At 40.5% G+C, this 14,669-nt stretch overlaps 1 protein-coding gene across 10 annotated transcripts in view; it reads left to right on the forward strand.

Moving 5' to 3' along the window:
* NDE1 (nudE neurodevelopment protein 1) overlaps window positions 1–14,669 on the forward strand; it is a 36,338-nt gene that overhangs the window by 8,636 nt on the left and 13,033 nt on the right. For all 10 annotated transcript variants that reach the window (XM_081131367.1, XM_081131359.1, XM_081131361.1 and 7 more), the window contains exons 2-4: window positions 2,228–2,353; window positions 4,257–4,410; window positions 9,202–9,350. In XM_081131367.1, the coding sequence (XP_080987493.1) occupies window positions 2,228–2,353; window positions 4,257–4,410; window positions 9,202–9,350 (429 nt within the window). The remainder of the gene's footprint in view (window positions 1–2,227; window positions 2,354–4,256; window positions 4,411–9,201; window positions 9,351–14,669) is intronic.

The following is a 14,669-nucleotide window of genomic DNA, read 5'->3' on the forward strand; positions in this document are numbered from 1 at the left end:
TCTCTTCTCCTGTGATAGAATGATCACTGGCACTACAGGCTTACCTCCTACCATTTAACAAACCCTAGTGGAAAAAGAGAATTCATTTCTTTCTCTCCCCTCACCCCAGCTTTATGGTTATAATGGACAAACAGTGTTGTGTAAGTTTAAGGTGTACCACATGATGGTTTTATGCATTTATATTTTGCAAAATGATTATCATAATAAGTTAAATAACACTTCCAGAGAGTTTATTCTTGATAGTTCTGCAAAAGGCCTGGGTCTGGACACTTACTGACTTAGCTTGAGTTAGGCCTATTATTTGCTCAGCTTGAGTTAAGTCCACCCCTCAGCCAGTGATTTGTTCAGCTTTCGTGAGGCTGATCCCTGTCATTGGCTCAGCGTTGGTTAGGCCCACCCCTGAGCCAGCTACTGGTGCTGGAGGCACAAGTAGGCATGTGCCTTCTCCCAGGTGCAGAAGATGATGTCAAGTTCATCTGAACCACATGGAATGAGTATAGGATCAGTTTCTCCAAGGGAATATTGATTGGGATGCTGTTATAGAAAGATGGAAGAAGGAATGCTGGACTGGAAAAAAATCAACAGATTAACAGCTTTCTACTGCATTCGGCTTCTCTGTTTAGGTCAAGTTTTCAGAGAGATTGTTCTCCGGAAGGTAGGTGGGAGGGCACATGGCATGCTTTCTCTGAATTAGGAAAGGGAGAGGAATTAGGAGGGAGAGAAGATGTGCATACAGATATTAGGAAATGTAGAGTTATCAATAAGTGCTATGTTCGAATATAGGCATTATTCAATTTCTACCAGAGATCCAGAAGTTGGTGATTGTGTCCATGTCAACCCTAACATATTTGGCCAAATAATGATTTGTACTTTTAGCCCAAAGTACAGCATGTTGGTTATGTCTTGCAAAGTGAGGGATTACGTTCATTCTGTTCATTCTTTTGTCTCCAAGGACACATGCTATAGACTGTGAGCTCCCTTGAAGGAAGGAAGGGACAATGGAGGCATGTAATTTGGAGTCCTAATGACCTTTTGACAAGCTCAGAGCCTTTAATAAATTCATAAATTAAGCGCTTACATCCAGAGGCTCAGTCAGCAGGGAGTCCATAAACTGACAACTGTTATTAGAGTATGTTTCCTGACCTCTGTTCTGAATATCCCCAAGCCAAAGCCATCCCCCACTCTCCAGGAGCTGCTGTCTAATTTGTCTCCTTATCACACCCACTTCTCCAAAACACCATGGACTTCCTCTTCCTCACCTCCCACGTACTCCTCCACCCAGCTGATTTCTCCTCCCTCCTCCACTGTGTCAAAACTGTTCTTGCTCACATTACCAGTGACCAACATTTTGCTAAGTCTGGTGGATGTTTTCCAATCCTTATCTTACCAGTTTCTTTGTTGCATCATGGATACTGTGGAATGTTCCCCTTTCCCCCCTCCTTGAAACCATTTACTCCAGAATAGCTCACTCTTCCTGATTCTCATCACTTTCTGTTTCTCCTCTGTCTCCTCCGATTACTGTTTCTTTCCTTGTCCGCTTTCAAACACTGGCATTCCTCAGATTCTGAATAGTTCTCATTAGATTCTCCAGTGGTTACCTTACAAGAAAAAGGGAAGAATCAGTCACAAACTCATGACTTTTTTTTAATTTTAATTTTTATTGTTGAAAGTATTATAGATGTCCTCTTTTTTCCCCCATTGACCCCTTCTACCGGGCACCCCCACCCCACCTCAGGCCTTCACCACACTATTGTCTGTGTCTATGGGTCATGCATACATGCAAACTCATGACTTTTAAATTTGTATCGTTAGCCCCGATTTTACCCAAGTTTCAGATTCAGTGTCGCATCTAGATGTGTCATGGGCATGTCAAGCTAATAATGTCCCAAACTGGGTTCATTAGCCCCTCGCCCTAAAGACTTTCCTTCTGATATTCTGTATCTCTGGTGGTGGGGATGGTGGTGTACCAAGTTGTGAGAGCTGGAACTCCAGGTGATGTCCTCGCCTCCATATTTTCCTTATTTCTCCTTTTCCCAGTGTGATAAATGAGCAGATCCTGATAGTTTTATCTGCCCATGGAATGAAGCATGCAGGTGGGCTGTATTTTGTCTGCGTTTAGTTTTAGTGATTCGCTAATGTTTATTTAATCCAATGTAAAGTTCAGGAATGCTTTTCCCCCATTAAAGGTGTTTAATCAGGGTAATAATTTTAAAACTTTCTCTCCTAGACACCATGCCACAAGAAGAGTGACCTCTTCTCCCATTTTCGCAATGGAGGACTCTGGAAAGACTTTCAGCTCTGAGGAAGAAGCAGCTAACTATTGGAAAGATCTGGCTATGACCTACAAACAAAGGTTGGTTCTCCAAAGTCCACCCTGCTTTTTCTTCCTATAATGATGGCAGCAGTCATTTTCTGGGGCATATTATATGACAAGCACTATGAAGGCTTAACACACATTATCTCAGTTAAATCTCAAAACTGCCCCATGAAAAAACCATTATCACCCCATTTTACAAATGAGGAAACTGATCCTTAATGAAGGCAAGTAACTTCCCAGGTCACACAGCCACTAAGTAGCAGAGCTAGAGTTTGAACTCTAAGGCCCATGGTCCTAAGCAAACTACTACTACCCATCTTATTTTCTGGCAGGGTTTTATCAGATCCCATGTGCTATATCTGGTCAGTGCTTCGTGTGTAGGAAAATTTTAAAATCTGAAACCAGTATTTCAGTGCCCATATCTGGGGGGGGAGTGTGTGTGTGTGTGTGTGTGTGTGTGTGTGTGTGTGTGTGTATACGTACGTACACGCGCAGTATTGTTTCTTTTGTTTCTCATGGACTCTCATAATCTCCATGTGGATGTCTTATTCCAGTCCCTCTAATTTCTTTATTCTTAGTTTGACTTAAAGATAACTTAGGCTGGTATTTTTAAAAAAAATATCCCTTGCATTTTCAGTATTGAGAAGCTAGAATTGGGTGTTTGGGATGGAGTGGGGACACGTTATGTGTGTGTGCCACTGAGTTGGTTCCAATTCCTGGCAACTCTGTGAATGAGTGATGCCCACAATGTCCTGTCTTGAACAGCCCTACTTAGCTCCTGTAGACTCAAGCCTATGGCTTCTTTTTTTTTTTTTTTAATCCTCACCCAAGGATATATTATTTTTCCCATTGCTTTTCAGAGAGAGTGGAAGGAAGAGAGAGAGAGAAACATGATTGCCTTCCTCACGTGCAACTGGGGTATGTATGTGCCCTTGGCTGGAATCGAACCTGGGACCCTTCAGGCCATGGGCCAACACTCTAACCACTGAGCTAAACCAACTAGGGCAAACCGATGGCTGCTTTTATGGAGTTAGTCCATCTCATATTTGGTCTTCTTTTCCTGCTGCCTTCTGTTTTCCCAGCATTATTGTCTCTTCCGAAAAATCCTCTTTCTCATAATATGTCCAAAGTAGCTTCAGTTTTGTCATTTTTGCCTCCAGTGATGTTTGAGGCTTAATTTGCTTTAGGAATCACTTGTTAGTCTTTTTGGTGGTCCACGGTATCTTTAGAGCTCTACTCCAACATCGTATTTCACGTGAATCATTTCCTTTACTGTCTGCTTCCTCCACTGTCCAACTTTCCCATCTATGCATAGTAATTGGGAATATGAGGGTTTGGATGATCTCAGCCTTGGTCTCTAATGACACATCTTTGCTCTTGATGATCTTTCCTAATTCTTCTGAGTCTCAGCCTTCTCTTGATTTCTTGGCTGCAGTGTCCAATTGAATTGACTGGACCAAGGTAAGCAAAATCTTTAACCAATTCGGTGTCTTCATTGTTTATATTAAAGTTTATATTCTAGAGGCATGATTTTTATCTTCTTTGTGGAACATTATAATGGTGTGTTAAATGACATTTATATTATGTCCAATTTCTACTTATAAATAAATCTGCCAAGGATACACATCCCAAGTATATTTACTATATGTTGGGCTCAGAAATGTATGTTGAATGAATGAGTGAAGAGTGAATTGATTAAGAAATGGCTTTGGCGTCAGGCATTCCTGGGTTCAGGTCCAAGCTCTGTTTCTGGCTTCTTACGTGACCTTGAGACAAGTCACTCATCTTGTCTAAACCTCATCTTTTCATCTGTAAAATGAGGATAATGATAGTTTCTGTCTTAAAAGGTAGTTGAATAAAGAGCTGAGCCATGTATAAGACTATGCAGCATGTAAATGCTCAGTATATTATTATCTGACATCTGTGAATTCTGCTGTAGGGCAGAGAATACACAAGAGGAGCTCCGAGAATTCCAGGAGGGAAGCCGAGAATATGAGGCTGAATTGGAGACACAGCTACAACAAATTGAAACCAGGAACAGGGACCTCCTGTCAGAAAATAACCGCCTTCGCATGGAACTAGAAACCATCAAGGTGAGGGGGGTGAGAGGAAATGCTTCCACTGTGGCTTGTATCACTGGGAAAAGGAATCCCTGCAGAGTGAGGGATGGTGGCCCTGGGCTCACTCCCACCTCCAGGCCTGCAGGGTGGATGTGGTAGTTGAACTCTCATGTGCTAGGAGCTCTGTGAGAAGCAAGTCACACCCATGTCCCCAGGGCCATTCTTGGATTGCCTGTAATAATCTCATAAGGCATGTGAAAAGTAGACAGTCTTAGAGTATGGAGTGTTGTTAGAATTGCTGATCATTATAAGATCCAGGGTTTTGCTGTCCAATGTGGTAGCCACTAAGCACAAGTGGTTGTTGACATTTAAATTAATTAAAATCAAATAAATAAAAATTTAATTCCTCAGTTATACTAGCTACTTTTTTTTTTTTAAATGTATCTCTATTGATTTCAGAGAGAGGAAGGGAGTGGGGGGAGAGAGAAAGAAACATCAACGATGAGAGAGTTGTTGATCGGCTGCCTCCTGCACACTCCCTGCTGGGGATCAAGCCCACAACCCAGGCATGTGCCCTGACCAGGAATTGAACCATGATCTCCTCGATCTTAGGTCGATGCTCAACTGCTGAGCCACGCCCGGCTGGGTGCTACCTTTCAAGTGCTCAGTAGCTACATGTCTCTGGTGGGTATCATTATTGGACAGAGGGCTGTATAATGTTTCCATCATAACAAAGTTCTGTTGGACAGTGCCAGCCTAGGGCAGGTTCCTCAACCTGGGCACTGTTGACATTTGAGGCCAGATAATTCTTCATTGTGAGGGCTAAGTTTTGCATTGTAGGATGTTTAACAGAATCTGGTCTCCACCCACTACATGCCAGTAGCACCCTTTCCCCCATGTGTGATAGCCAAAAATATCTTCACACATGGCTAAGTATCTGGAGAAGCACTTCTCTAAAGGGTAAAGACTGTCGTTTGGACATTTTAAAGGGCTTAGCACATGATCACTAAGTATAACGCTGTGCCCTGGAGACTGTGGCTCATAGCCCTGGATGCCAGGCAGATCACCTGGCCAGCTTCATAAACATCAGACAGGCCCAAGCCCAACCACACCCTGAGATTCCTGTTCTTAGTAAGTCTGGTTGGGGCCCTGGCATATCTGTATATCTTTCTTAAAATTTTTTCTTAATAAAGCTCTCCATGTAAATTTTGACGAGCTGCTGTGGGAAAGAGCCCAGGCCCTGCAGTATGTGCTAGGGCTAGGTGTGATGGAAGGAGATGTGCTATTCACCCTCTTGTAGCTTCTTGGGGAAGACAAATTTAACACCAGGAAGCACTTCTGGAAATGATGCTCAGTTACATAGGACTGATCATGAGATCCTCCTGAGAGAGAAAGATCTGCGTAGGTTGGAGATAGCTTCATGAAGGCACCTAGGAGTGACTTAAGCTAGTGTTTGAAGATGGTGTGTGTGTGTGTGTGTGTGTGTAGCCAGGTGCCCCAGGGATTGATAATCTGGACCTGCCACAGACATGAACAAGAAGTGAGTGTCAGGTAGACTTTGGGAGTCCTGGCTTTACTGGTACATGGGAAAAAGTGAGACCAAAAATAGCACTGGGACCCTGGACAGTGTTGCTTAATGGTTAGAGTGTTGGCCCTGGTACCAAAGGGTTGTAGGTTCGATGGGTTGTAGGTTTGATGACTGGCCTTGGTCAGGGCGAGTGCAGGAGGCAACCAATTGATGTGTGTCTCACATCAATTTCTCTCTCTCTCTCTCTCTCTCTCTCTGCCCCTCTCTCTCCTCCTCCCCCTCCTTCTCTCTAAAACATCAGTGGAAAAAATATCCTTGGGTGAGAATTAATAAAAATAAAAAATTAATGAATTGGGGATCGAGAGATGGGGAAGGACAGAGGAAAGACCCCAGAGACCTTGGAAGCTGAGCAGTGCAGTTCACACTTTCATGCTGTAGACCACAGAGCCCAAATTGGCTATCTATGGATCATTCTGGCCCATAGATGCTGTTTGCTTAGCCTTTAGTGGTTTTTATTCACCATTTTATCATGAAGGTTTTCAAGCACATAGCAAGATTGAAAAAATTTTCCAGTAAACACCTGTATATCCACCACCCAAACTCTATGAGTAATCTTTGCCATACTTTTTATTAATACCCATCCATCCATCTTATGTTTTGATGAATATCAGAGTGAATTGCAGACATCTATACTATACACTTCCCTGTAAATACTTCAATATGCTATTAGTAAGAGTTCAGGGTTTGTTTACAGTTTATTTTGAAAGTAAAATTTATATTTTTAATATCAACATTCAAAGTTGTGAGGCAATAAAAATCTGGAATTCTGATTTCCTTTGAACACTGGCAGATCTCGCCACACCAGGCCTGCATTGTTCCATGCCAGCAAAAAGCCAAGTAGTGGTTGCTTGGACAGAGCAAGCATTCTCAGTTCACCCCAGTCCCCACTGCTGCTCCCACCACCACCTCCAACACAGGGTTAAGTGTCACTTTCTTTATTCCTACACCTGGTCCACTTCATTTTATTAACAGCCTGGCCCCTGCCATAGGCACAGAGGAATCATAGTTCTTAAATTGAAGGGAACTCGGGGATGGAAAACTAAGGAAGGCAGATCAGTGGTATGTATGGCTGATAGTTTGGAGAGGGAAGGAGGCCCTTCATGGATGCTGAATAAATATCAAGCTATTACTAAGTAATTAACAGCTTCAAAACTGAGCCCTTGAGCCTGCAGAAGACCTTCATTACACCCACATGACAGATCCGTGAGACTCAGAGCATAGAGCAGAGGAAGAAATAGAATATACCTTGGAATAAAGAAGTGCCACTACTAGCCCATATTTGTCACTTAAGAGGAATGTAGTCAACTGAATCAGACTTCTTGACAACTGGCTTATTCATCACAAGTTGAATAAAAAAGCCTGCAAGGGATCAAACAGAGCGTCTATTGATGCCTCCATCAGCTGACAGCTCATTATAATTAGCCCCAAATGCAAGCACAACATTTCAGCAACAGCTTTTCATGTCTACAAGTTCAAAGGACGTCCTTTGAATCTCTGTGCTGGTGGAGAAGCTCGTTAACTGCATCCTCTGAGAACCTGAATTTGAATTTAGGTTAATAACCTAGGATCCTGCACTCTCTCGTTTTATGTGGAGATGCGCCCACCTAAAGGGTGTGAGGCCATCAGAGCCACACCTGGGAATTCGCTGTGTAGGGGGCCTGGTGTGCCCCTGCATGCCTCAGTGGAGATACTTCCTCTGCTCACAGCCTCCTCTCTCTGCTCACGGCCAGGAAATGGAGTATCAGAGGGGACCCAGCAGGCTCAGAATGTGGAATGCCCTCCCTGTCCTCACCCCGTGAATAATCTGCTTGTTCTGTGGGTGTTCCTCTTCACAACGGCTCTCCACGCCTCTCTGGGCTAGGCACCATTACGTCATTCTAGCAACAGCTTTGTTTACTCAACTAGGTAAAGAAAAGAAAGGAGTTTGCCTTGTTTTTGTTTTTTTTTTCTTTTGTTTTTTTTGTGTTTTTTTTTGACTAATTAGACCTTGGGCCTGTCCTTTGGGATGTGTTTTCTTTCATGTTTTGGATGAAGGGAAGATAGTAAGGGTGTTTGGTGAAGAGGGGGAGAGGGAGGGAGGAAGGAAGGAAAGGAAGGAAGGAAAGGAGGAGGGAGAGAGATTGACACGTACGTATATCACTTGGATTATGGTGAGGGCAGTTTAGCATAGTTGTTTTTAAGAGCATGAGCCCAGGTGGCCCAGGTTGGATCTTGACTTTCTTCTAATTAAGTAACTGAGCCATGGTCCCCACATCTCTGAAGTGGCATTAAAATGAGGCAATGTAATTAGCCTACTGAGCCCAGAGGTGGCCACAGAGTAAATGATAAACGTTAGCTGCTACAATTGGGCAACAACAGATCATTGAGAAGTCATCTGGGCCATTCCTTGCCTCGGAAAACACTAAGCTTCCTCTCGTAATTCATAACAGGTTTTTTTCCTCTTTGTTCCTTCCTTCCCTCCCTCCCTCCCTCCCTTCCTTCCCTCCCTCTCCCAGAGGTCCAGAAGTTCCTTCTGACTCCCCCATGCTGCAGGGGAAGTGTCCTGGATCACAAAGTCAGAACAGTGGTCATACTAAGTACACAATGTCCTGCTCTTATTTTGTGGCACATGCAACCAAAGTCATTGTGATCCCTGATGTTCTCTTTGTGATCCAGTGATGTCATGTGACGTGGATTCATATTACTCTCGGGTGAGGCTTGGAGAGGTTTATGTGGCTTTCTATGGCTGTGGACACCTTGAGCAAAATGATTGCTTTGAAGATATTTGGGTGCTTCTTGACACCCAGCAGCTGCAAGGACCAGGTTTGGGAGGAGGCAAGCTACCAAATGCTCAGGGAGCCGGGGAGACAGGAAGTCCGCTGTTCCTGCCCTCTTCTGTCACTTGTTTTAAGAGTCCACACCTGTGGAGAAACAGTCCTATGGACTGCAATGAGGCTTTTCCCTTGTGGCGGGAGGGTGGGAGAGGAAGGCTAAAGCTTCTTCAGTGAGTGTGATGGGAGGGTGATCCCATGAAGACCCTGTAATGACAGAGATAAACCCCCTAAAGAAATCAGGGTGCTGGCAGGCTGTGGAGAGGGGGGAATGGATGCTCAGTGGCTAAAAATGTGTCCACTACAACAGGAGTACATACGTTCCAGGATTAACCTTCAGTATTTTGAGGTGATAGGGAAGGGGGAGATAAAAAGAGTTTATCAAAAGTCCTAAATTGTTCATTCAGTGTCAATTTTGTCATTCAGGAGAAGTTTGAAACACAGCATTCTGAAGGCTACCGGCAGATCTCCGCCTTAGAGGATGACCTAGCCCAGACAAAGGCAATTAAAGATCAACTGCAGAAATATATCCGAGAGCTGGAGCAAGCAAATGATGATCTGGAAAGAGCAAAACGGTACGTCAGGTCTTGAAGCTTTTGGTCTCTGCTTTTTGCCTCCAGCACTTGGGACCCAGGCACTGTGCTGGGTATAGAGAATTCAGCAGTGAGTCAAACCAAGCCAGTGCCCTTATGGATCTCACAGTCTCAGAGGCAAATAAGCGCAACTTAATTACAGCAGTAAGTTTGGGATGCTGTAGGGACAAATGACAGGATATCTTAATTTGGCCTTTGGCGAGAGAATGTCTGGCAAGGCTTCCAGAGGAAATGCCATGGAGGCGAAGAATGAGGGGTTGGATAGGCCTCATCCAGGGGAAGAGTGGGAGGTGAGGATGTTCCAGGCAGAAGGACTAGCTTGTGATAAATAAGGCCCTAAGGTAGGAAGGAAAGAAGCATGTTCAAAGAACAGTATTTCTTAAAGTGATATTCTGTTGTTAGCAGAATAGTAAGAGTAGTAACTACTTATTTAATAACTATGCTGAACCAGGTGCTGTTTTTTTTAAGAAAACACTTTTTAAAAAATTTAGGTAAAAATTACAGTGCCATTTGTAGATCTTAAGTGCACAGTTCCAGTAGTTTGGACAAATGCATATATTCATGGAACCCACACGCCTGTGAAGATATGGAGCCTTTGCACTGCCCCCACAGTTTCTTGCATTATTTTTTGGTGATTTATTTAGGGCTCACAATATACATGCTGAACTTTTCAATCTACTTAGTTAATATTGTACCACGTCAGATAAAAATGCAACAACCTCTCAACCTTCCAATTTCACTTACCTTCCTCAAACTTTATGCTGTGGTTGTATTAGCTATTATTATGTTTACAAATGCTATGGATTCCACAACACGTTGTTACAATTTTTGCTTTAAAAAGCAAAGTGTATTTTAAAGAAATTAAGAGGGTAAAAAGATAGGCTTTTATATTTATCTCCGTTTCTGGTTTATCCCTTGCTGTGAGTTTTCCCTTTGGTATCATTTCCCTTCAGCTTGGAGAACTTCTCTTAGGATTCTTGTAGTGCACATCTGCTGCTGATGAACTCTCCTAGTTTGGGTTTATCTGAAAATGTCTTTCATTTGCCTTAAACTTTTTTTCTCTTTTTTTAAAAATTTATCTTTATTGTTGAAAATATTACAGATGTCTCCTATTTCCCCTCCATTAACCCCCTCCACTCTTAATTTTTTTCTAAATTCTTTTTGTAAAAGCAGTTTTAGGTTTACAGCAATATTAAGAGAAAAGTACAGTGAGTTTCTGTATATCCCCTGTTCCCATACATGTACAACCTTCTCAACTCTGAACATCTACCACCAGAATGGTACATTTATTACAATCAGTGAACCTACATTGACACATTATCATCACCCAAAGTCCATACTTTGAATTAGGGTTTACTCTTGGTGTTGTACATTCTGTGGGTTTGGACAAATATATGATGACATGCATCCTTCACTGTGGTATTATACAGAATAGTTTCACTGCCCTAAGAGTCCTCTGTGCTCTGCTAATTCATCCCTCCCTCCCCCTGACCTTTCTTAACCACTGATCTTTTTACTGTCTCCATAGTTTTGCCTTTACCAGAATGTGATATAGTTCTAATTAAAGAGGATCTAGCCTTTTGTAAGGGTTTCTTTCATTTAGTAACATGTGTTTAAGGTTCTTCCCTGCCTTTTCATAGCTCATTTCTCTTTAGCACTAATAATATTGCATTGTCTGGATGTGTGTCACAGTATATTTGTCCACTCATGGATTTTCTAATTATAAGCATGTAAATTAAGCAGAGGAGTGAGGTTCTAAGTGACTGTAGAGGAAACATACATCATTAGTTCAAGTACACATTTATGTTACTCTTCATGGCTAGTCCTGCATGGCTTTGCTCCAGGTCTCTAGAAACTCTTTGCCCATTATGTGAGTTCGTGAATACAAATATATACTTGCGTGGATGAGGTTTATCCAACAAATTACATCTGATAGCAGTTCCATGGGACATTTTGTAAAAGAACATAATTGTGCTTCAAGGTGCCAGCACTAAAATGTTATGCCCATGGCTGTACAAATCCTAGTTTTTCCTCAGTTATCTGCTAATTAAATACATAAAAAGTGCCTTGAAGTATATGCAAAGACAAAGCACTCCTGCACTAATTAATCATATTATCAAGATTGTGTTTGGTTTATTGAGCACCAAAGGAAACATATCTGGCAGATACCAAATCACTTTAATGACTGAAGATGAACAGATTAGATAATTCCAACCTTAAAATGGATTTTAATGATTGATGTCCTTCCACATTTTCTTTGGTTTTGGATCGCCAATGGCATCATGTTCTTCAGAAAATAAATCTATAAACACCAAAATAAATATAACAAAGCAGTAGTACATTTCATAGTGTTAATTTTATTTCAAATGTTTTATCCTCTTAGTATACATTAATCTTTAAATTTTTCAATTACAGTTGACATACAATATTAGTTTCAGGTGTGCAGCATAGTGATCAGTCATTTATATAGCTAATGAAGATCCATCGTCCTAATAATTCTAGTACCCATCTGACACTACACATAGTTATTAAAATAGTGACTGTATTCCTTTTGCTGTGCTTTACATCCCTGTATTTTATAACTGGTAATTTGTACTTCTTAATACCTTCTTCTTTTTCACCCATCCCCCCAACCCCCTCCCATGAGGCAACCATCAATTTGTTCTCTGTATCTTTTTTATCCCTTCTTCTATTGATGGACACTTAGGTTGCTTCCATATCTTGGCTATTGTAAATAATGCTGCAGTGAATTATAGGGGTGCATATATCTTTTTGACTTAGTGTTTTGGATTTCTTTGCATAAATACCCACAAGTGGAATTGTTGGGTTATATGGTAATTTTATTTTTAATATTTTGAGGAACCTCATTACTGTTTTCCATGTGGCTGCAACATTTTACAATCCCACCAACAGTGCACGAGGCTTTCCTTTTCTCCACATCCTTGCCCACACTTATTTGTTGATTTATTTATGATAGCCATTCTGATAGGTGTGAGGTGATAATCTCATTGTGGTTTTAATTTGCATTTCCCTGACGATTAGTGATGTTGAGCATCCTTTCATGTGTCTATTGGCCATCTGAATGTCCTTTTTGGAGAAATGTCTATTCAGATCTTCTGCCCATTTTTTAATGGGATTGGGTGTTTTTTTGATGTATGAGTTTCTTATATATTTGAGATATTAACCTCTTATCTGATGTATTATTGGAGAATGTCTTTTCCCATTCAGTAGGGAGTCTTATCGTTTTGTTGATGGTTTCCTTCACTGTGCAAGAACTTTTTAGTTTGGTGTAATCCTATTTATTTGTTTATTTATTTTTGTTTCCCTTCCTTGAAAAGACATCAAAAAAATATTGCTAAGAGTGATGTCAGAGAATTTACTGCCTATGTTTTCTTTTAGGAGTTTTATGATTTTAGGTCTTAAATTTAAGTTTTTAATCCACTCTGAGTTTATCCTTGTGCATGGTGTAAGAAAGTGATCAAATTTCATTCTTTTGCATGTATTTGTCCAGTTTTCCCAACAGCATTTATTGAAGAGAGATTGTCTTTACCCCATTGTATATTCTTGCCTCTTTTGCCATAGATTAATTGACCATACAGGTATGGATTTGTTTCTGTTCCATTGATCTATATGTCTATTTTTATGACAGTACCATAGTGTTTTGATTACTATAGCCTTGTAGTATAGTTTGAAGTCAGATAGCGTAATACTTCCAGCGTTGCTCTTCTTTCTCAAGATTGCTTTGGCTATTTGCTATCTTTTGTGATTTCAACAAATTTTAGGATTATTTGTTCTAGTTCTGTGGAAAATGCAATTGGAATTTCGATAGGGGTTGGGCTGAATCTGTAGATTGCTATGGGTAGTATGGACATTTTAACAATATTCCAATCCATGAGCAAGGAATATCTTTTCATTTATTTGTGTCTCATTCTATTTCATCAGTGTCTTATAGCATTCAGTATATATAGCTTTTTCACCTCCTTGGTTTAATTTATTCTTAGGTATTTTATTCTTTCTGATGCAATTAATTGTAAATGAGATTGTTTTCTTAATTTCTCTTTCTGATGGTTTGTTATTGTGTATAGAAATGCCACAGATTTCTGTTTATTGATTTTGTATCCTGCAACTTTACTGAATTCATTTACTAGTTCTGATAGTTTTTGTGTGGATTCTTTTGGGTTCTCTCTCTATAGTATCATGTTACCCCTAGCCGGTGTGGTTCTGTGTAGTATCATGTTGTCTGCAAATAGTGAGAATTATACTTTTTCTTTTCCAATTTGGATGCTGTGGCTAGGACTTCCAATACTATGTTGGAAAAAAATGGCAAGAGTGGGCATCCTTGTTTTGTTCCTGATCTTAAAAAGCTTTCAGCTTTTCACCATTAAGTATGAACTGTGGGTTTTGTTGAGGTAAGTTTCCTCTGTACCCACTTTGTTGAGAGTTTTATCATAAATATAGATGTTGAATTTTGTCAGATGCTTTTTCTGCATCTATTGAGATGATCTTATGATTTTTTCCTTCATTTCGTTAAGGTGGTGTATCATGTTGATTGATTTGGAGATGTTGAACCATTTTTGCCCTCCCAGGAATAACTCCCACTTGATCATGGTGTATGGACCTTTTAAACATATTGTTGAATGTGGTTTGCTAATGTTTTTTGAGGATTTTTGCATGTATGTTTATTAAGGATATTCTCATATAATATTTTTGTGTGCCATCCTTGTCTCCATTTGGTATTAGGGTAATGCTGGCCTCATAAAATAAGTTTGGAAGCTTTCCCTCCTCTTCAATTTTTTGTAAGAGTTTAAGAAGGATGGGTATTAAATCTTCTTTGAATGTTTGGTAGAAATCACCTGTGAAGGTCTTTGGCCTACGACTGTTGTTTGTTTGGAGGCTTTTGATTGCTGATTTAGTCTTACTAGGAATAAGTCTATTCAGACTTTGTATCTTCTGATTCAGTCTTGGAAAATTGTACATTTCTAGAAAGTGATCCATTTCTTCTAAGTTGTCCAATTTGTTGGTATAGAATTGTTTGTAGTAGTTTTTTATAATTCTTTGTATTTCTATCAGTTGTAACTTCTTTCATTTTTAATTTTGTTTGAGACCTCTCTTTATTTCTTGGTTAGTCTAGCTAAAGGCTTATCAATTTTGTTTATCTTTTCAGATAACTTGCTCTTAGTTTCATTGATTTTCTACTGTCTTTTTAGTGTCTATTTCATTTATTTTTTATCTGATTTTTATATTTCCTTCCTTCTAACTTTGGGCTTTGCTATTTTTCTAGTTCCTTTAAGGTGTAAAGTT

Source organism: Miniopterus schreibersii (assembly GCF_964146895.1).
Source record: "Miniopterus schreibersii genome assembly, chromosome: 3".
Classification (NCBI taxonomy): Eukaryota; Metazoa; Chordata; class Mammalia; order Chiroptera; family Miniopteridae; genus Miniopterus; species Miniopterus schreibersii.